Source organism: Microcebus murinus, chromosome 5, assembly GCF_040939455.1.
Source record: "Microcebus murinus isolate Inina chromosome 5, M.murinus_Inina_mat1.0, whole genome shotgun sequence".
NCBI lineage: Eukaryota > Metazoa > Chordata > Mammalia > Primates > Cheirogaleidae > Microcebus > Microcebus murinus.
Window position 1 is genome coordinate 24,488,016 of NC_134108.1, and position 23,948 is coordinate 24,511,963.

Below are 23,948 nucleotides of genomic sequence, written 5' to 3' on the forward strand. Positions count from 1 at the left end.
AAAAAAAGAGAGAGGGTCTCTCTATGCTGTCCAGGCTGGAGTGCAGTGACTATTCACAGATGGGATCATAGGACAATTCAGCCTGGAAAACTCCTGGGCTCAGAGATCCTCCCAAGTAGCTGGGACTATACGCATGCATCACTGAGCCCAGCCCTAAAATTCTAGTCCAGGTACCTCATTTTTAACTTGTTGCCTTTAATATACATATGTGTAAGGAGTGTGAAAAGATACAAATTAGATAAACTAAAATTTGCTACATGGGGTCCTTTAACACAAAGGACAAATGAACCAAGTGAATAAACAAGATCAATCTGCTGCTCTGTCACTAACCCACAGGAAACAGCTTTTGCTTTATCTCAGAATCCATCCAAGAAAAACATGACACATGACAAAGTTTCCTTTTGTCCTGCCAGACTCCAGAGTCAGAGTGCTACTTTCCCTATAGAATCCCTATTCTGTCAACCCAAATGAAAAGTTTCAAATGATGTGTACAATTCTGTGACTTTGTAATTTTTAAAAACAGTATATTAAAAAGACAAACTGATAAAAATACTTTTAATTCAGAATGCCAAAAATTACTAAAATCAAGATCTTTAAAATATTATTCAATGTGACCCTCCTCCTCCCCCAATTAGGTATTTATTTCTGGGACCTGAAAACAATGAGGCAAAAGAATGGGCATCTTCTGCAAGGTACAGGTAACTGAGCTATAAATAGATAACCAAAATGTGGTATATCCATACAATGGAATATGATTCAGCCACAAAAACAAATGAAGTACTAATACGTGCAACAACACAGATGAATCTTGAAACTTTGAAAACATTATGCTAAATAAAAAGTAGTTACAAAATGCCACATACTGTATGGGTCCATTTACATAAAATGTCTAGATTAGAAAATCCATAGAGATGGAAAGTAGATTATGGTTGCCAAAGGCTTGAGGGGTTTGGGGAATGAGGAGTGACTACTAATGGGATTCTTTTGGGGATGATGAAACTGTTCTAGAATTATTAGATCACAGTGATGGGCATACTATGAATCTACTAAAAGCCACTGAATTGTATATTTTAAAAGAATAAATTTTATGACATGAATTATTTCAATAAAGCTTTTTTTTTTTAAGAGACAGGGTCTCATTCTGTCACCCAGGCTAGAGTGCAGTGGCATTATCACAGCTCACTGCAGCCTCCCAAAGTGGTAAAATTACTGGTGTGAGCCACATTGCCTGGCCTCAATAAAGCTGGTTTTAAAAGGTGATGAAGCTGAAGTTTGCTGGGCATCACTGGTGTCAGCTGTTGTGCTAAGCATCTCATTTGTGCTTTTTCACTTACTCCTCATAAAACCACTACACCAAGTTGGTTATTAACCTCATTTTCTAGGTTAAAAACAAAAATTAAACTCAACCTGGGTAAATGTACATAACACAACGCTAGGGATTCAAATCAAGGTCTAAGTAATGTTAAAGCTTATGCTCTTTCATCACACCAGTCTTTAAATGGGCACAAGGCACAGAATTGCAAGGAAGTTACAGAACCTCAAATTTTATAAACAGTTTACTTTTGATGATTGAATCTGTATTCCCAGATTGAATAGTATATGATTTCTTCAAAACAGACAGAGACTAATTTAAAATAATCACTTTATTAAAAATAGCAAATCTCACAAATACATATTTAACCTTTTGTTATCACTGGCCATTGGAAAACACAGCAGCGTGTGTACCGATTGTCTAACGTAAACTGAAGCTGGACTGCCACAAAAAGCCTGTGCATCACCAACTTATGATCAACACTGGAATAAATGTGGCGAGCTCAGGAAGGACGAATCCTTCAGCCCTATCAGGAACATTAGCACAATGCATTTCAAGTATAACCCCATAAGGCAACAAAATATAAAGCATAGCAGCACAACCTCTGCCCCACATTTCCTGATTAAGCCTTCAACAAGACCCAGGCCTGCAGTTATGGTGAATTACAGCAAGTCAAATTTACTAAAAGCGGGATGTGAAAACAATCATTGCAGTTGCATTTTAATTCTTTAATTCCTTATTGTGAATGATTCTACTACTGGATTTGGCTGGAAAAGTAAAGACTGCTGCTTCTCTTCAATTCACAAGAAGGCAAACTGTATTTCATTTTAGCTAGCAGAAGTATTTGGAACATCTTGTGCATCTGCCAAATGAAGTTTTTGTCTGGATTCACCAGTTAAGAAAATTTTCAAAAGAAATTTTTTTTCCATTCTATAAGGGGTACTTTTCCTTTTTTTTTTTTTAATTTCCTTCCTTCCTTCCTTCCTTCCTTCCTTCCTTCCTTCCTTCCTTCCTTCCTTCCTTCCTTCCTTCCTTCCTTCCCTCCCTCCTTCCCTCCCTCCCTCCCTTCCTTCCTTCCTTCCTTCCTTCCTTCCCTCCCCCCCTCCCTTCCTTCCCTCCCTCCTTTCCTCCCTTCTCTCCCTCCCTTCCTTCCTCTTGCTCTGTCACCCCAGGCTAGAGTGTGTAGTGGCAGGACCATAGCTCACTGTAACCTCAAACTCCTGGGCTCAAGTACCACCACGCCAGCTAATTTTTAAATTTTTTGTAGAGACAGGATCTCACTATGCTGTGCTCAGGCTGGTCTCAAACTCCTGGCCTCAAGAGATCCTTCTACCTTGGCCTCCCAAAATGCTGGGATTACAGGCATGAGCCACCATGCCCAGCCAGGAGTACTTCTTTTAAACTTCTGAAAATTATACTCAGGAGTCAAGAGACAGAGGTATTAAAAAAGAAAGAAAGAAAGAAATATGTTTAAAGGGAAAGCTCCTGTGTTGCTTGAAACACTTAGCTGTGGGAAGACTATTTTTAAATGTACTGAATTATACTGCCTACTAGAATTTGAAGACTTTTTTTTTTTTTATCACTGAATCCAGACTATGTTCCAGTTTCCAAGAGAGCACAGAATTATTTTCAATGCATCATATATCACTCTCATGGTAAGGAGCTGATCAGAGACAAATATGAAAAGACAATGGATTAAAAGAAATCATTTGAGAATATACCACCTTATCATCTTTGGGAAAACAATTCTTCATAAAAGTCCAAAAATAAAATAAAATCATTACAGCTCTAAAATCTTTTCTATAATCCTCTTATTTATTCCTCAAAATGAATGAAAATAGGATGGAAATCCTGCATATATTATTCTCTTCCTTCCCTTCCATCACTGCCTTTCATTTTCCTCTTCCACATATATTTATCTACCTGTTACCTACTTTTCAAGATCCAATTCAAACGATGATATGAATACACTGAAGCTGACTAAATGCTAGCAATACATGTATGGCAGAGGCTGCAAAAATGTACAAACATAAGCAGAGCCATCAAAGACATTCTCATCCAGGTGGAAAGCTGAAATTTAACATATGTAAAAATCAACAGATCTAGCCTGAGGTACAAACAGAAAGCTTTATGGAAATGGTCAGTTTGAGTGTAATTTGATAAGAAGAATAGGGAAGTCAGAGCAACTCTAGGTAGGAAGTAGAACCTGAACAAAGGCATTAAGGCAAGAATGAACATGAAGTGTTTTTGGACATCCAGAAAACCAGCCTGGTGGGAATGAAAAATAATAAAAACTGTAACAAGATGTATAGGTTGTGAGAACCTTTAAAAGGTTTGACATAGTTCCAAAAATTGGTAAGAAATAGGAATGGCAAGAAGAAAGTGATGTTTTAGGGAGATTCATTTTTTAGCACTTATCTAAAGTCTGGAGCAATACTAACAGAAATATAATGCAACCCACAGACAGAATTTTTAAATTTCTGGTAGCCACATTAAAAAGGAAAAAGAGGTGAAACTAATTTTAACAATATATACTTAACCCAATATTTTGAAAAAAATCATTTCAACATGTAATCATTATAAAAATTGAGATTTTTTTACATTCTTTTTTTAATGCTAAGTCTTTGAAATCAGGTATGTATATTACACTCATAGCACATTTCAATTCAAATTAGCCACATTTCATGTGCTCAATAGCCATGTGGCTAATGGCTACCACATTGAACAGTGTAGTTCTAGAGTTGGAACAGGAAATTGAAAAATATGAAATCAGATGACAAGGGCCTGTTTTATCATTTAGAGAATGAAGGAAGAATAAAAGCAGAATTGATGATGCCAGACAACTGTAATATAAAGAGATGGCAAATGGATTTCATGTCCATATCCAGCCTCAATGGCACAAAGTGCCATGACTGATTAGCGAGGTCTGCCATGGTCATAGGAGGAATTTGTATATAATCTTGGAGACTGAAATAACAGAGGCAATAATGACAGAGAGGGAAATTAGGAGGGTAAAGTGTGGAGATAACATTTAATAAAGATGAGGAAACTAGACTTGCCAGACTTTGTTCAAGGTTACACAGTTGCTTACCAAGATTTAAAACCAAGCATTCCAAAGCCTATGCTCTTTGATTATACAGGGTACCATGTTGCTTTGTTTGTGGTAGATAAATTCCACCACAGGTTGAATCATGGAAAGCGGTGAAACAATTAAGTCTGAATGTTTGACAAAACTTAGGTAAGAGGATAGATCCTTATGTGTCATAGCATAGAAAGACTATAAAGCTTAGTATATAAAGCATTGAAAAAATATAATAAAAAGAACAAAGAACCAGGAACGACTTTTAGGAAAAATCCCTTGATTAACTCAAATTTTACCCTATTCTTTTAAGTCTTTCTTGATAATAATATCTTACATTAATCTCTCCCCAGTTTATGTGGCTTCTCAAAATATTTTCTTCATCTGCAAAATGGGAGGCATAACACCATCTACTTTGAGGGGTAGGATCACATGAGATAATGCCTTGTAAAACCCTTCACACAATACTTGGCAAATAGTAACTATTCATAAAGATTAGCTGCTAATTGCTATTACTGGATTTATGTATGAGGTATTTCTTGATTATTATTAAGAAATCTCCCTATTTCTTAATTGTTATTACTGCACAATTCATCAATTAATAACAGTATGCATATGTTATAGCAATGATAGTAATTTATATATGTAGTCTACATATAATAATTTGGAAAATTTCACATTCACATCATTACAGGTAGCAATTACCCTATATTATAGAGGACACTCTGGAATGTTAAACAATTTTCTCAACATTACATTATCAAAATGTGGAACCAAGTATCAAAAATTCGATCTCTAGACTCTTCATAACCAGTACCCTTTCTATCTTAATAACTTGCTAAAAGAGGATGTCTTACCTCTCAAATTATTTGATAGGCAAGATCATTTCTTATTGTTCTTATGTACCTCACCATTATGCCTATAATTATGTTCAAAAGTACATTTTGAAAAGTTACTGAAATAATTGCTCTAAATTGAAATGGAAAAACCTGAATATTCTACATGTGCCATGATAATTTTCTTTATGCTAATCCTATAATATACTAAAGACACTTACTTATGAAATGTCATTTCACAAGCTACCCTTAAAGGCTGCATTTAAATGATGTTTAATTTTCAATTTTATGCATTTAAAATATTCTATATGATGATATTAAGTATAGTATATTATTTCTGGATATCTGACTGCCAGTGAGCCTCAAAATCCTATAGCCCCAAAATGCTATAATTTATATAGCAACTAGCTTAGTCCTCAATTCTCATGATTAAAAACAATAAATTTGCTTTAAAAACTCAAAAACAATACAAAGCAAAGCAGAACAAACCAGAAAGAAACAAAATTTCAGCATACAAAACAATGAGAAAATTCTATTTGGAAACCAAATAAGAGTGATGGCCCCAGTAAATATTACTACATGTCTTTGTTCTCTATATCTGAATAATACATGTTTCTAAAACTGATTGAGACTATTCACCAGAAATTATAAGTTGTAAACATTTCACCGCTGATAGTAGACAAAGGATACATGGAAGTATTCAATTCTTCTAACTGTAACACAAAGAAACAAATTTAATTTTAATTTTTGTAAGATAAATATAAATAGTTGTTAACTATATGTTTTAAAATAAATTATTTTTCATATAAGCTTTCTTTAAATGAAAAGGAAAAATATTAAAGAAAAAACTTTCAAAAAATTTTCAGGCTGGGAAATTTCTTTTTGTAAGATAATTATAAAGTAGCTTTAACATTTATGAAACAAGAATATGAGGAAAGAATGAAATCATATGATAAAAACATAAAAACTGGAGTTTTGTAAGTATTCCTAAAGCTATGCTATAATTACAATCACCTCCAATAGCAATTTTTTTTTCTTTTTTTTTTTTTTTTAAAGACAGGGTCTTGCTCTATCATCCAAGCTAGAATGCAACAGCCCGATCATAACTCACTGTAACCTCAAAATCCTGGGTTCAAGCAACCCTCTTGCCTCATCCTCCTGAGTAGCTGGGACCATAGGCACATGCCATCAGGCCCAGATATTTTTTTTAAAAATTTTTGTAGAGATGGGACAGGGATCTCACTGTGTTACCCAGGCTGGTCTCAAACTCCTGGCCTCGAGGGATCTTCCCACCTCAGCTTCCCATAATGCTGGGATTACAAGCATGAGCGAGCCACCATGCCCAGCCACTAATAACAGTTTTTAAAAGAAAAAAGTTGCCATTTTAGTGAACAAAATCTTTAAAACCTTTATGGATTATAAAAAAAATTTCACATCCCATTATCTTAGAATGTGAGTGTCTTTGGATATAAGGTCTTTCAAGAGGTAATTAAGTCAAAATGAGGTTCTTAGGGTAAACCCTGATCCAATGCAACTGGTACCGTTATAAGAGGAGGAAATTTGGACACAGTCGTGCACAGAGGGAGATGCCATGTGAACATGATGATGGCCACCTACAAACCAAGAAGAGAGGCCTCAGAAGAAACTAACCCTACACACACTTTCATCTCGATTTTAACCTCCAGAATTTTGAGAAAAGAAATTTCTGTTGTTAAAGCCATCCAATCAGTGGTACTTTGTTATGGCAGCCCTAGCAAAGTAATAGCACGGCAATGTGCTAAATTACTATAAACCAAACCAAATTACTATACACCAAACACAGTTCTGTATTTTAAAAAAAGTCACCACCACCCAAGTAAATAACACAAATATACTAATTATGCCAGGAAAAGGTCTTTTGACTACTATCTTCTGTATCTTAAGATCTTATTATACGTGTACAGAAGCAAATGTTTCACTTTTACATTTGCCAGTATCTGTATTCTGAGAATACATGCTTAGATGTAAATTATAATTTCCCAGCAATATATTACTTTATAAAAAGAGTAGTTTTTACAAAGTGGATAAAACTTGAAAACACTAAACTAAGTGAAAGAATCCACTTAGGCTACATATTATATAATTCCATTTATATGAAATGTCCAAATGGGCAAATCCATAAATGTATAAAGTAGATTAGAGGTTGCTGGGTGAAGGGGAATTGAGAGGTATGGGGTTTCCTTTTGGGGTAATAAAAATGTTCCAGAATTTGACAGTGGTAATGTCTGCACAACACTGTGAATATATGAAAAATTGCCAAAGTATGTATACTTTAAAATGGTTAAAAAGATGAATTTTTTTTTTGCAATATATTTTTATTTTTAAGAACAAAGAAAAAGAACTATACTTACATCAGACAGAAGCCTATCCAGATTGGAGTCACTGGCTGCTTTTCTTTTATCCTCCGGAAGTTCCTCTAACTCCCCATAGAGCTCCAAATTCAAACGAGCTAATTTCTCCTGCATTCCCCGAACATGTTCCATCTGTTCAATGGAACATTCATTTCCTGGGGAACATACCAGAACATTAATAAAGAGATTAGGACATTTCAAACCAACAGACTTGAGGGAAAACTTTTAAACTCTAGGTGCTCTAAAAGAAATCAGTTGTCTTTCTTTTATAAATAGATCACTACTGATTGTATTTTCTGTGTATAATAACAAATCAAATTTCTGACCAGGAAAGCAAAATGACCAACCTAAAAATGACCTTAGGTACTTAATAAAAATCACATAGGAAAGATATTTTTAAAAAAGCAAAATTATCCCTTAAGTAGAGAAAATATATTTTCTTCAATAGTAATATTAAACATATAACAATAGCATCATCTAATCATGTCCAACTTGACAAACTGGCATTTGAACTGAGTGACCCAACATTTTATAATAACCTGAGTGAAATTAAGAGCTCTGTAAGAACTTCAACCATGAATCATTTTGCCAACCAATTATGCATTTGTTCTTTAAGAAATATAAATGAAGATATTTGTGAAGCATGAAAATGTTATGAAGCATGAGCAACACAATGTAATATTTTTGATGGTATATATAGTAGTGCAAATAAAACTTCACTGCTAAGGGGTATCATGTTATTTACTGAGTAGAGTCGCTGAAGTAACATTATCTTCCCAGAACAACTAACTCATATATATATATATATATATATATATATATATATATATATATATATATAACATACTATATTTTCATCCAATTTAAGTGTAGACCCTACAACCCCTTGATACTATAAAAAAAAAAAAAACTTTCAGTTTTTCCTAAGGTACTACAAAATTATACCACACCTCAGCTAAAGCTGAAGTATATATCTTAAATCAATATGAATTAATGTGAATTATAGTAGTTTCCTCTAGCCTGCTGGATAACATCTTCATAAATCGACTATACTACATTATGTTAAGCAATACTAATACTGAAGCTCAAAATCATCCTTTCTCCCTAGTAAAATACATCACATTTCCTCTATTTTAATGATATTTTCCATAATTAGTAACCTAGGACAAGTGGAAGAAACAGAAATACCTCGAGGCGTGTGTATGTGTGTGCACGTGAATGGGGACAGACAGAGATACAGTAAAAATGAAAAGAGGCAGAAATCACAAGGGAAGAGATGAGAATAAGAGGAGGGATCTAGGTGACCTAACATGAGAACAATAGAAGCTCTAGAGGATAAAAAAGAATAGATGGAGGAGAAATAATAAACAATAGAAAATACGTTCCATGAGAGGAAAGATGAGTCAGCAGATATGATTCCCAAGCAGGACTGAAGAGAAAAGACGCAGTCCTAAGCATATCTTCCTGGTAAACGCCTAACCTCTAAAGAAAAAAGAAAAAAAAATGTTTTTAAGCTTCAAGACAAAATAAATAAATAAATTACCTAGTAGGAAAGAATCTGACTGGCAATGGAATTCTCATCTGCAACACTTATAGAGAGCAATCAGTCAAGTAACTGACACAGGTAAGACTTCAGTCCAAAAACACAAAGTCACCATAGAGTAGGGACAGGGAGGATGCTGTGAGAAAGCAAAGAGGTAAAAGTGGTAGGGAGATTTTATCTCAAGGGCAGGGAGAAGAGGGGAGGAGAGGGGAAGTGAAAGCATTCTGAAGAGACCACTTTACAGGGATGGGCTAAAACAAGGAGGTAGGGGCCTAATAAAACAATGCAAAATAAATAATGTGCTTTTAATGTCTTCCTTTCAAATAATAGTATAACCCAAACTGGAAACCCAGAAACTATAATAGACATATTTCAATATACAAAAACTTTAAATTGTTACAGGGTTAAATATACCATAAACAAAGTCCATAGTTAATAAATTTAGTATAAATAAGTCAATACTAGAGATCAGAGGGTTAGTATCTAAAACATACAAAGGACTCTTAGCAATTGACAACAACAACAAAAGGATAAATAACCAAATAGAAAACTGGGTAACAATCTTAAACAGAGCAATCCAACTACTTACTAAACACACACGGATATTCAAACTTAATAGTAATAAAAGAAATCTCACTTTATACCAACAGACTGACAAAAAGTAAAAGACTGATAATACCTACTACTGGTGGGAATTTAGGGAAAAGGGTTCTTTCATAAATTACTGACGGAACATAGAAGGGCAGTAGTTTTTTTGGAAAGCAATATGGATACTTTTGCTAAAATTAAATTTGCATATATACCTTGACCCAGCAATCCCATTCAAGAGAATCTATCCCAAAGAAATAAAAGCACCAGCATAAGTGTATGAGTAAAAAGATGTTTTTACTACACCAGTGGTCGCCAACCTTTTTGGCACCAGGGACTGGTTTCATGGAAGACAATTTTTCCATGGACCCAGGGAGGTGGGAGAAAGGGGCCAGGGTGATAGTTTGGAGATGATTCAAGCGCATTACATTTATTGTGCAGCCACACCTGTCTGCTAATGATAATTGGTATTTGCAGCCACTCCCTGGCACTAGCATCACCGCCTCAGCTCCACTTCAGATCATCAGTCATTAGATTCTCATAAGGAGCACAACCTAGATCCCTCGCACGCACAGTTTACAGTAGTCTCACGCTCCTATAAGAATCTAATGCCGCCACTAATCTGACAGGGGGCAGAGCTCAGGCGGTGGTGAGTGCGATGGGGAGCAGATGTGAATACAGGTGAAGCTTCGCTCCCTCGCCTTGCTGCTTACTTCCTGCTGGGCGGTCCAGTTGCTAACAGGCCACAAACCGTATGGGTCTGGTCCACAGCCAGGAGTGTTGCAGACCACAGTACTACACCATTGTATTTAGTGGCTCAAAACTAGAAACAAAGTAATGCCCTTCAATGGGCATTGGTTGAATAAAGTATATTTATAACTTGGAATATTATGTAGCCATTAAAAAAGAATGAATTAGAGCTATACTAAATGACTTAGAGAGATTTCCATCAGATATTGTTTAAAGGAGGAAAGCAAGACACAGAAAAATATATATAAAATACCATTTGTGTGAAACAATGAAAACAAAAGTTTATGTGTCTTTATGTGTGTGTATATATACTTAATACACACACACACACACACACACATATAGTTGTATTATAATCTGGAGAAAAATATGAGAAGATATATTCTTAATTGTTAACATGTTTTAAGTGGCTGGGATGAGGGGAGGTGGACACAACAGAGGGTTAGGTAGTGGAAGTAACAGGAAAAGAATATGGAAGTCAAGCAACAAAAACATAGGGAAGGGAAAGACAATACTTAAAAAAATCAATATGTACATTGATGACATTTATACATTTGTATAAGATTCTACATGTGCATATTCAATAATCTTTAAATTGCTTTACAACACTTGGAAATAATTTTATCATTAGAAAAAGCTTATAAAGTAAGTTGCAGACAGTACATGAAAACTCTGACAATATCCATTGTGAACTCTGAATATCAAAAATAACTATTCAAAATTTTTATTGGGATAATCAGTTAACTATGCTTATATCTTCATGAGAGAACAAGAAAAACATATTCTTTTAATTCTTGACTTTAAATCAGGAATCTTGGGCAAGAAACAAGTTTAAGGTTAAAAGGGTAAAAGGAAGTGATCTTGACACTTTTCCAAACTAAGACACGAAGTCTAAAATATTTTGAAATATGACAAAGAATGTCCCTTTCATTTATTAAACTTTCAAGATACTTATTCTATTTAATATAATAGCAATCCTACTTTAACATTTCAACTAACCTTCCCTTTTTAAAATAAATTTTCCCCAGAAGTTTTAAAATGCAAATTATATTCCATTACAAAATAAAATCTAGGATGACTGTATTTTATGCTCTTTTATTTTTATAAAAGAAAATGACACTTGAAAAAGGAAGAAATATAGAATAATACAGGTGAAAAGAAATACAGAAAATAGGATGCAAACATCTTAGAGAAAAATGTCTCACTCACCAAATGCTTGAAGTTTTCCAGAATGGAAATCATTCAAAAGACTTAGAAGCCCTCTCTCCATCTCCTGAACATCTGAGACGTCAGTGAGGAAAGAGTGCTGAATTGGAGTTGATTGAGCACCTTTTCCTTCTCCACTCTGTGGTTTGGTCTTTTCTTTTGTCACTCTGCAAAGATGATAGAATTAACTTTAATTATATATTTTAGGCTGTTCTAAGTTAAACTTTTGCTTAATTTTTTAAGGGAGTAAGTGGAATTTTCCTTAAAAAAGGAAATCAGAATAAAGTCAAAACCAAATAAAATCATTAACTTCAAGCCAGAAACCAAAAGAACAGATTGTGAAAAATCTCAAACAAATGTATAAAATATAACTAGTGTGATTATAGAAAAAGTGATTATATAAAAAGGCACATAAAAAGTGTGATTAATACATTTATATAATATACTAATTCTTTGGATTGCAAAAAACTTAAAAGAGAACCGCTAAGTCTTTTTACTACCCTATGTTTCACATTTCATTTCTCAGTAAAAAATATTATACTTTTCCCTTCTAAACTTCATCCTATTTGTTCCAAGAACTATCAGTAGTTCAGCAAGTGGTTCCCTACTCTACAGCTAACATTATGGCAGGAGTGCTAAAGAGAAAGAAAGACACTTAAATTCATAATCACCATATAATGGAAGGCTAAAAACCTGTTATCCCTGACTCCTCCAGCTTCGTAAGGCCCCCACATGCAGTCATGAAGTCCTACTGATTATACCCATAAAAAACCTAATCTCTCTAGTTCTCTCTTCCACTGCCACCATCCTATCTCTTGACCAGCTTCCCAACCAGTGTCCCTGCCTATACAGTGTGGTCTGTGATCCTCCTTCTCTCCCCACAGGGCAGCCAAGTCCATTTTGAAAAAGTAAAATCAAATCATACAATTTACTTAATGCAAATCTTTCAGTAGCTTTGCATGACCTGCTGGACAAAGTCCAACATCCTTAAGACACCCTATTCTGTCTTGTCTATGCTCTAGCCATTCTGAATCTCTTTAGCTTCCTAGAAATTTATTCTGTTATCTTCTTACATGCTCATCCTCTGCCTACATTAGCATCCTTCCACTTATTGCCATCTTTGCCAGAATAACTCCCACGCATCCTTCAAGCCTTAGTTTAAATTTCCTCAGGAAGGCCTTTTTGGAACCCCTAGAGTAAATTAGTTCTTATTACACATGTCTAGCATATAAAAGGCTCCCAAATACTTCAATGATGATGCTATGCACACTGTGACATAGAAACAAAGAGAAAGAACAGTTCATTCGGCCTAGGGCCACCCAGAAAAGGCTTCCTAATAGTGATAGGTGAATAAAGGCTTAAAGAACAAGTGGGGGCTGGGCACAGTGGCTAATGCTTATAATCCTAGCACTTTGGGAGGCTGAGGAGGATCACTTTAAGCCAGGGGTTTTGAGATCAGCCAGGGCGATAGCAAGGCCTAGTCTCTCCAAAAAAAAAGAAGAAAAGAAAGAAAAACAAATGAAAAGAAGAGGGGGGAGAGGGAAGGAAGGAAGGAAAGAAAGAAAGAGGGAAGGAAGGAAGGAAAAGACAGATGAACAAGTAGGGGTTAAACAGGAAAAAGGAAGGAAGAGTTGTGTGTTATCTTTATATCCCAATGTATACTACAAATACTGACATGTAAGTATATTCAGTACTCAATTTTTACATAATGTTGGAATGAAGACATCTTCCCAGAACTTACCACAATAAGAATAAGATAAATATGAGATATATATATATATATATATATATATATATATATATATATATAAAAAGAGAGAGAGAGACAGAGACAGAGACAGACAGAGAGACAGAGACAGAGACAGAATCAGGAAGCCTATATCTAGAAGAGGGTATAGAAATAAAATTACCAGTCTATGGGCATACCACCCTGAACTCGCCCAATCTCATCTGATCTCGGAAGCTAAGCAGGGTCGGGCCTGGTTAGTACTTGGATGGGAGAATAAAATTACCAGGTAAAAAAGATGGCAATGACAATGATACAAATAAACTACTATTAAAAATTTAGAGAAAGGAGTAATTATCTTTAAATCTCTTGGCTTTCTTTTTCCATCAACCATAACCTTCTTCAAGATCTGGCTCTAAGGCAGGGCGCAGTGGCTCATGCCTGTAATCCTAGCACTCTGGAAGGCCGAGCTGGGTGGATTGCTCGAGGTCAGGAGTTCGAAACCAGCCTGAGCGAGACCCCATCTCTACTAAAAATAGAAAGAAATTAATTGACCAACTAAAATATACATATACAAAAAATTAGCCGGGCATGGTGGCACATGCCTGTAGTCCCAGCTACTTGGGAGGCTGAGGCAGTAGGATCGCTGAGTCCAGGAGATTGAGGTTGCTGTGAGCCAGGCTGATGCCACGGCACTCACTCTAGCCACAGCACTCACTCTCTATCAAGAAAGTGAGACTCTGTCTCCCAAAAAAAAAAAAAAAAGGATCTGGCTCTAAACTGAACTCCTCCAAGAGGAAAATGCCTTCTCACTATGAGAATTTATTCAAAGGAAACCCTCATAACACTTGCTGTTTATCATTTAATACTTATTAGAATACTTTTTCCAAATGTTCTCATGTCTTTGTCTATGTCCCTTTTATTTCCTCATCAAGGCAACAATCTTGTTTTTTTCTTTTCTGTAAACCCAATGGCTAAAGAGTGCTAGAGCATTTCCTTAACTGATTCTCCATGGTGAGCTTCCATGTCAGTAAATTTATTTAATAATTAGAAAGAGTATTGAGATTATACAATGCTTTTTTCTCTAAAGTCATAATCTTCACTTCTAAATAGCTAATACAACAGAATACTCACATATAAGCAACAGTAATATTAATATGTAACATATTTAAACTTGTCACTTGTTTCCTTTAAGTATGCTGAAAACAAATGATGTTCATTTGTCTTCAAATATTAATAATGATTATTTCTTGGTGGCGGAATTTTAGTGTTTTGAATTTCTTACAATTCTTTACAATAAACACAAATAATTTCTACAAAACAATGACATCACTCTTTTAAGAATAAAAACTACAAGCTGGGAATGGGTGAGCATGCCTGTAGTCCCTGCCAATCAGGAGGCTAAGGTGGGGGCATTGCTTAAGCTTAGGAGTTTGAGGGAAGCTTGGGCAACAGAAGAGATCCCATCTCTAAAATTATATATATTAAAAAAATAATAACAAAAACTACCAAGGCACAAACACTCATCATAGTAAAACAAAAAAAGACTATCTGACTTTTTATCACTTTTCCCATTTCTGGCTAGCTCATCAACGTTGTCTACAAGTTTTCTAGTTCTGTGTATTTTACTATAAGACAAAGTAAGGGTCTTCAAACCAATAATTCATTTCATATTTTCTAATCTCTATACACTATAACTTTCATAAATGTTTTTTTCTAAATCACATATAATGGCTGCTAAATTATTTTAAAAGTCAAAGCAAGAGAAAAATGTTATAAGAAGTTGACTCAAGATTTACTTTAACAGTATTTTACTGTGAAAATGTGAAAGAAAAGAATTAACCTTTTTAACTTTGGTCGCTGTGACGTTGACTGTGATGCAGGATTTGAAAACCCTGTGCTTTTACTAACTGGAATGGCATTTTTTTTGGCATTAACAACCTGAGTAGAGTGGGCACTAAAAGACTTAGGACTCCTCCTCTTCACTTTCCGTTCTTCCATTGTTTTAAGATCCTTTTTGCACCAAGGCCAGCTTCTTAAGACCTAAATAAGGAAATACAGCAATCACATATGCTATAATATGTATATGCTATAATATGCAAAAATGGAAGAGTTTCAAAGACTCCTTTCACAGGCTGAAAGAGGATCAAGAATTTCAGAGGGCATAAGAGAAGTGAGAATACAGATTTCTTAAGTTTAATCTACTTTACTACGTGCACAGAAGCCCTTGGGAAACTGGTAGACAATTTTTTTTTTTTTTACCATTCTCTTCATTTATTTGTCCTATAAAAATTTATTTGCTCTTTCCCACAAGCCAGGCAATATTGTGGGTATTGCAGAGACCACACGGAACAAAACAAACTCTTTGCCCTTAAGAAGCCTATATTATACAAGAGGAGCAATACATAAACAATAAACAAATCATCCATGTAATATTCCCAGCCTGACTTAAGCTTCAGGTGGACTTTAGGTCTGTCTTCCAAAATGTATTCTCAGGAAGAAACAACTAGATTCAAACAGATATATAATTATCACCAGTATTCTAAACAGCAACTGGAAGCCTTACTTCAACCACCAAGCAGAAACTCAGTTTCAGCCTACGTCTAATACTGATTCTAGTTCCATGACCAAGTGAAAAATTCTATAAAATCAAATTTTTTTCCTTGTCTATTTTGAATATATTTTCTCTACCCATGTACAAGGAAACATGAATCTCTATGATGTATGTTTGGTTTTGCCCATATCAAAAAAGTTAACACTGTTAAGTTACAAATGGCCCTTCCATGTGGAATATGTGTAAGGCCTTCTATTTATCCCTATACCTTCCCCTTATTTTATGTATTAACCAACTTTATTTTCCTAACATCCATCTATCTAAAAATATCCTTCTATATTTCTTTTTTATTTGTGTATAGTGTTAATTCCATTGTTTAATGTATCATTAAGAAATTTATACAGCTATTTACCTCATCAGACTGTAAACTGTCTTAGACACATTAAGCCTTTTTTATACTTCCAGTATTGAATTTAATCATGCTGTGACTATTCAAAAAGATTCAAACTCATTGCCATCACTCTGAAGATAATTATTTAAGAATTTTAATGTAAATAGATTTTTTGCTATTGTCTGGACTCATTGCCACTAGCACTGGAATTTAAACCACTGAGCTCAAATTGGCTCAAGCTGACCCTAGACAATCACGACTGGAGCTATGATACCTCCAAACAAGAAAAAGCTTTCTGGGAAAGGCTCTAATGCCCAGTCTGTAATCCTAGATACCAACTGTAAATTCACTTAAACCATGGCTAATGATTTTTCCTTTAAGAAGCATTTTTAGTAACAAAGCAGTCATTTGACAGTTTTTTCAACATGCAGCACAAATTAAATGGACCTTTAAAAGACCAATGAATAGAGACGATAGGATATCAGTTCTCTAAAAAGGTAAGGATCTATATAAATTTATGATACACATAAACACACTAGTCTTCAAATTTAAAGATGTTAGTACACATTTGGCGATACAAGGAAGAAAAAACAAGTCTAGGAAGTAAAGTAATGCAAATAAATCTACAATATTCTGAGGGGCCAGGGCTGCAGACTTTTCCAGTTTAGGAAGGTGACATCTGTCACAAGAGCAGTAATCTTTCTTGTATACCAAAGCATCAAAGGACATTTCAGAGAAGGCGTAAGAAAACTGCTCATAGTTAACTGATTCACACAACAATTTTGAGCGCCAGGTCCTGCCTCCAAGCATGACCAGGGGGGGTCCCGCTTGATTTCACCTCACCTTCCCCAATCTGCCAAGAGACGACCTTTCACCGCCCAGTACCCAGCAGTGACCAGAGCGGGTGGTGGGAAAGGGCTAATGGGGAGATGAGGGGGTTCCTTAGCTTCCACTACATACCTGAAGAAGAAGGGGATCAGGGCCCCCTTCCTCAACCTGCAAAGACCCAGAAGTCTCCGAAACTACTACCTCAGCTGCAGCTAAACCTCGCATCACATCGTGAGACCCGCGCCTCCGCAGCAACCTTTGTTTACGGAAGTGACGCAAAGAGGCGGAGCCTCCATGCCCTTGCCGGGAGCCCCGCCTCTTCCTACTTCTCCAGTGTCGCTGTCGTCTCCGGCCTCGGCACTTCATTGCTTCCCTGTCCTGCCCTCATGTATAACTCCGGCGGGCGTGGAAAGGAAGAACTGTGGCTGAGTGTTTCATTTTAGGCACTATGACTCAGGGCGCAATAAGGGGTCGTGGTGCAGGTAGGAACAGGAAATGTGGTATCCTTTCCGGAAGCTGCCCCGCCCCTCGGTGATTGTTAGATCCCACGCACTACAATTCCCAGCATGCTATTCGAGCAAACCCGGAGGCAGAACCAGACTGTCGCTATAGCAACTGTCCTTGATTGTTTCCGATTCGCTGAACGGACTTTTCTCAGCTAAATCAATTTTGGCTTACAAGGTAGAGTGAAAAGCGTGATTCTGTTCAGCGACTCTGATGCTGAGCCTGTAAATGAGATTTTACCACTATTGATAGCAACTTTTCAGGCACTAGACATCCATTATCCTTAAACCTCACTACAGTTCTATGAGGTGGCTGTTATAATACCCATCTTAGAAACGAGGAATCTGAGGCCCAGAAAGGCTGATCAATTCAGGTGTCTCTGTCGCCAAAGACAGTTCTCCATCCACTACACTTACAGCCTCTGGAGAAGGAATTACAAGTTGAGAGAGAGGAATCTGTCTTAAGTGAGGGAAGAAATCCATGTTTCATTCCCTGGTCTGGGTAGCCCTCCTGGTGTGGAGGTTGGGAGTGGGTTTTAGATTCATAGACTGTTAGATTGAAGGGACTGAAGGGCCACCACGTACTCCTCCCGCATTTGCTAACGAGGAAACTGTATCTAGAGACTGTATCTCTGCCAGAGACACAGAGCAAAGAGGAACACAGACGAACAAAGACAAACACAAAGTCTTATGGCTTCAAGTATTCCCATGTTCTTCTACCACCCTCCATTTTTGAGAAATTCATAAATGTTTCGAAAAGAAAATCACAGAGCAAACGCTTATGTACCCACTATCCTGAATAAACACTTGTTACGTTTTGTCCCTTCATATTTTTTAATGAAATAAATAGAACATTACAGATAAGGCAGGTACCCCTTATTCTCATTCCCTCTCTACCACCTCCTTTCTTAGAAGCAACCAGGATTTGCTGGTTTTGATCTGTATCTTCCCAAGCGGTTTTTATACTATGTAAACAGTATGTAGAATGGCTTGGACTTCTGAAGTTTTACATGAATATTTGCTGCACTGATCTGCAACTTGATTTTTTCTCCCTGTTCTATGTTTTTGAGATCTATCCATATGGATAGATATGGTTAAACTTCATTTGTTTTAGCTATATAACATTCTATCAAATACATTTACCACAAATTTGGAAATTCTCATAGTGATGGATATTTAAATTATTCCCTATTTTTCACCATTATGAACAATACTATAGGGTACAATCTTCTCAGTATCTTTTCTCGACGGCTCCTTTTAGCTAATCTCTAATTGTCTTACCTGTGTGAGCTTGCAAACTAGTGATTGACATGCTATTTTTTTCCAATTGATTGCTAACAGTTAAAATGGAAGGTATAAAAAATGGATCTTTGATTCTTATAAATAAATGGGAAGATCTGACCGTACAAGATGTACATTATAGCCTGGCAACAGTGGTTCAAGCTGAAGAGCAGCTGCCTCCTTTAGATCATTTCAAGTGATAACTAATTTTTCTTTGCCTTTAGCATCCATCTGAGCTCTGTGGCATTTGAATTTTCATCCTGTGATATAATGTGGGGACACAAGAAGGTACCATTCTAAATGTACATATTTCTGGTATTCAGAGTTTTGAATACCTATTTGAGACCCTGTTTGGGCCAGACCCTGTCATAGGAGGTCAGCATTTATCTGTGAACAAAAAGGACAAGAACCCTATAGTCAGACATCTTATATTCCTGATAAGGGAGAATGACAATAAATTTGTATGCAAATAAGACAGTTTTTCATTTATGATAAGTGTCCTGAAATAACAGCTTAAGGGCAAAGGGAGTTATTATAAGGGGTGGGGTACTGAAGGAGGAGTGTCAAGGAATGCCTTCCTAAAAAGGCAACTTTGAGGTTGAGATGTGAATGAAGTACATGAGCCAACCATGGAATGACCTGGGAAAAGAGCGTCCTTGAACATATGGCTAAAGTGCAAGTCATTAGGCACAAATGAGTTTGGAATGTTTGAGGAAGCGAGGGGTTACTGTGGCTGAATTATACTGACCTAGGGACAAACTGAAGTGAGATAGAGGTGTAGAGGTACAATTTTAAGTGTGATTTCTTTAATCTGAAATCTAGAATTCCTCCCTAAAAGAAATTTTTTTTCTAGATTTACTAGATTTTCCTTTAAACTGCAAACATCCCTCCTTTGGATTAACTTTTAAATACACTCCTTGTGTGAATTACTCTAATTAGATACTTTCTCCCTAAGGATGATATTTAGAGAATGAAAGCTTTGACTAACAAGACTCTCCCCCTACTGCCCAGAACTAATACATAATAAGGCAACAAGGAGTACTGTTGACAAATCTCCTAGCAGTGGTGGTGATGCAAACCTAACAGATTCACAGGTTGTAGACCCACTGGCCCAAAATCTGCTGGGGACCCAAGAATCTCTATTTTTATAAAATGCTTTTCTTACATAAAATTTCAAACATATACCAAAGAAGACAGAAGACTATAATGAACTCACCTCATCCAGCTATTGACTTCTGGCCAATGATGTCAATTATACTTGATGCCAATGATGTTGAGTCTGACTCTATGTGGAAAAGAATTTCTTTTCTTTTTTAGTTTCCACATACAGCATTATGGAAAGGAATTTTTGTTCTGTTTTTTTCCCTGCATGTACTATTTAGCTTCAGTGTACCAGTCTTGCCACTTGTGTATTTTTAGGGTGCTATGGAGATAATGAAAAGAAATGGAGATTTCAGGAGAAAATTGTAACCAATTTCATACTTTGTGTGATTTTTGCTAACATGATTGCAGGTGATTCACATGTACACACATAAACACACCCACAAGTGCAGCCTGAAGTAAATCACACAGAAACTGTCATTGCTTTTGTGCATCATAAATACAATGCAATAATTTCATGCTTTTGTCAGAAAACTGATTTCTAGTCTTGCAAAGTTGAATGTAGTTAGATGATGTGATAACCTCTAATATTTGTCTGATATGTATGTACTCAGATGAAACCTGTAAAAAATACCCCTCCCCTACATTTCCTCCTCTCCAATATTATGTTGCAGCATATCCCAGATATTACTTAATCTCTAATATCTTAATATGGATCTCTAAAGTATAAAAACCTTTAGAAACTTTACTACAATGCCTTAGTTATTCTTAAAACATCAATAGTTGCTTAATATTATTAAATATCCAGTGTTCAAATTTCCATGAGCATCATAAATATCGACAGTTTTTTCACATTTTCTCTGAATCAGGAATCTCCCTTTCTGTAAGGTCCTCAGGTGATAAGTGGGTTTGGAAACCACTGTTGTGCCTCCTCATTTGTTGAGCCACAAACATGCATTGTCCTTTTCCTTGGGAAGTTTACACTCTAAAGGGGAAAGCAAGTATCTCAACTCAAAGCAAATAGATAATCTACCTTAGTGCCTGAAAAACAATAATCCCCTTGTTGCTTGTAGTGCTTATAGGAAAGGGGTTTTTTAGGTTATGTTTGTTTTCACTTGGAAGCCTATGTATCACTTGGTAAGTGTGCCTCCACCTTCTTTCCCTCCCATACCAGAATGTCTTGGCCAAGACAGGTCACTGCTCAATGCTCTTTGCATGCCTGGCTCAGGAGACAGCTAGTGGAAAAAAAAAAAAAAGCCATAAAGCAGAAAGGAGCTTTGCATGTTCATGGACCTGAAAGAATGCCAGTAGACTGGAGCACAGGAGGCAGCTAGAGGTGGTATGAGATGAAGATCCCAAGGTCGACGGGGGATCAGATCAGGAAGAGTTTTAAATCAAAGGTAAGAAATCTTTCTTTTTAAAACCTAAGTTCAGCAGTAGCATTGGAGGGTTTTAAAGCATGGCATGGTCTAAGTTACATTTTTAAAAGATTATTCTGTAGAAGAATGGAAACAAGGAGGCCAGTTAGGATGAATAAGCTACAATATAGTGTTATATAGGCTTGCTTCACAGCTGAGACTTGAAAGGATATGTTATTTCTATGGCTACCATTATAAATCTTGGTAAGATTTCTGCTTTGAGGCACCCTCTAAAAATGATACTGAGAGACTGAATCTGAACTATCCAGCACTGTGGACCTCCAGAGACCTGTACCATTGTTGAAAAGATGAGCAAGCCATTTGGGAACTGCTGGAGACTGCTAATACTGAAAGGAGGAACTACTGGATGAAGAGCCATGAGCCACTGTTTCTAAAGCATGGTGTGGTGTCATGGAAAGTGCACCAGACCAGGAGTCAGAAGAAACTCTATTTCTCGTCTACTATAAGAATTAATCTAAAGCATTAGTGAGAGGTCTAAAAATAAACACAGAGGCCTGTATCATTTTGAGTATTTTACTGCTAATTGCTTTGGAAAAGCAAACAAGGAGTAAAGAACAGACCCGAAAAGTTACAAAGATAGGCATTTACAACATTCTTACATATGTGTTTTTTTTATAAACTAGCCTTCCTCATTAGGCTGTAAGTTTCTTAAGTGCAAATATGTTTTATTTGTTTTTTTTTTTCTTTTCTTTTTAGAGACAGGGTTTCTGTCTGTCACTCAGGCTGGAGTACAGTGGCACTGTCATAGCTCACTATAGCCTGGAACTCCTGGGCTCAAGGGATCCCACCTGAGTATCTGGGACTACAGGTGCACACCACCACGCCCAGCTAATTGTTTTCATTTCTTTGAGAAGGGATCTCACTATGTTGCCTGATTTTGTATCTTCAGCACATTGCATAGAACATGGCATAAAATAGTTGCTTGATAAATATATGTATGATGAATAAATGAAGTTCCCTAATTTTATTTCTGAAAGTAAAATGATTCAAGTAATCCCTCTTTAAACCCAAGCAGGCATAGTCATAATGCCAGTCATATGGCATCATTACTGCCCAGGCAACTAACTGCTGTTTTTCCTTGGCAGAGCAGTTCATGTTTTGCTACACCAGCCTTTCTGCCAAGGGGTGTGTGTGATGCAGGAACCAATTCTAAAACTTAGGGAAATTGTTGACTGATTGGCTCTTTAAAAAAAAAACAAAAAACACTTAGTTGATTGGAGGGCTATAAACAAACAAACAAAAAATTTTTAAACTTAATATTTGGGATAGTTTCAGTTTATGATTCTACAAATCTTATTTTTAATCCAATTTTAAGTTCACAACTCCTTTTAAAAGCCAAGAGTAGTTAACAGGATTAGGGAATGGTTATCAACAAGATGTAAGAATGATTCATCCTCCCAGTATCTTCTCTCCAAGTTCTTGTCATAGGAGCACTCCAGCTTTAGAAGAAGGCTTGTGTTATAGACTTAACCAGAAAACAAAGTGTACCATGCATGGGTCAGCAGATTGGCTACACTGTAGTACAACTCTTCCTCCAGATTTCTTTCCCTTTCTTGAATTTTAGTCTGACTTCAGTACTATTAGCATGGAGTGTCAGAAGACTTCTAAGAAATACCTGTAGGGACAACTTCCAATGTAGCAGAGAAAGGGGGAGGAAGAGAGGGAGGGAGGAAGGAAAGTAAGGGAAGGGATTCCATAACACTTTATTTATATAACTATGTAGCAAAGAAATTTTAAAATGTTATTTAAAACCCAAACTGCTACCACTCCTTTTTTATTTAAGGAATTGGCATAATTCCTGTGAGTGGGGAAATCTTAAATATAGGGGCAAGAACAGGGATGAGACTCTAGGTAGATGAGCCATTATATTGTCCTAATAAACCGTGAAAGTTGGATATACACAGGTGGGCAGGAGGCTGAGTTTGAAAGTGTGAGATTGAGAAAGTTGAATTGCTCTGTACAATAAAGTGGGAAGAATTATTCACTGGGGTAAAGTGTGGGGTTGGGAATTGTTGCTAAGAGACAGCCAAAAAAAGGGGACAGAGGGAGAAGGCCCATTAAAATGGTGGGAAGGAGGAGGACTTTAAAAAAGGTAAGGAAATCTGTTATTCAATATGTAATCATTAGTGTTACTGTAAGTGCACACACACACACACACACCAACACACACACACACACACACACACACAGACATCCTCCATGTTCTCAAACATCAAGATAAATCTGCATGTCAGAGATTTACATGAATGAATCATTATGGAAATCAAGGGAAAGGGGTTACGTTCCACATCTTTGGGAGATTTGGTAGAGAACAAAGACAAAATGTGTGTAACAATAAAGTAGTCCATAAACTGAACTGTGTTAGGAGTTTAGAGTCCAAAGAGAATGGGAAAATTACAAACCACCTTCTACCCTACAATC

The 23,948-nt window shown here is 36.3% G+C and overlaps 1 protein-coding gene across 2 annotated transcripts; it reads right to left on the minus strand.

Annotated features, from left to right (window-relative positions):
• Positions 1-1,628: 1,628 nt before the first annotated feature.
• On the minus strand, positions 1,629-17,747 carry CCDC28A (coiled-coil domain containing 28A). Of its 2 annotated transcripts, XM_020287225.2 has the most exons (6): positions 17,336-17,743; positions 15,274-15,473; positions 11,708-11,871; positions 7,618-7,772; positions 5,918-5,940; positions 1,629-2,194 (listed from the first exon to the last, which is right to left on the minus strand). In XM_020287225.2, exons 1-6 carry the CDS (start codon positions 17,567-17,569, stop codon positions 2,140-2,142), a joined length of 831 nt encoding a protein of 276 aa, XP_020142814.1. In that variant the 5' UTR covers positions 17,570-17,743; the 3' UTR covers positions 1,629-2,139. The 2 variants fall into 2 exon arrangements, with proteins under 2 accessions (XP_020142814.1, XP_075859036.1); XM_076002921.1 differs by lacking the exons at positions 1,629-2,194; positions 5,918-5,940; positions 7,618-7,772 and adding an exon at positions 8,480-9,099 and having other exon boundaries at positions 17,336-17,747.
• Between the last annotated feature and the right edge of the window lie 6,201 nt (positions 17,748-23,948).

Excerpts from the sequence above, each read along its gene's own strand:
- CCDC28A (XM_020287225.2), bottom strand. The coding sequence starts at position 17,569 with ATGAAGTGCCGAGGCCGGAGACGACAGCGACACTGGAGAAGTAGGAAG. Across the intron at positions 11,872-15,273 it reads CAGCGACCAAAGTTAAAAAG|AGTGACAAAAGAAAAGACCA; the intron begins GTTAATTCTTTT and ends TCATCTTTGCAG. Across the intron at positions 7,773-11,707 it reads TGGAAAACTTCAAGCATTTG|GAAATGAATGTTCCATTGAA; the intron begins GTGAGTGAGACA and ends TATGTTCCCCAG.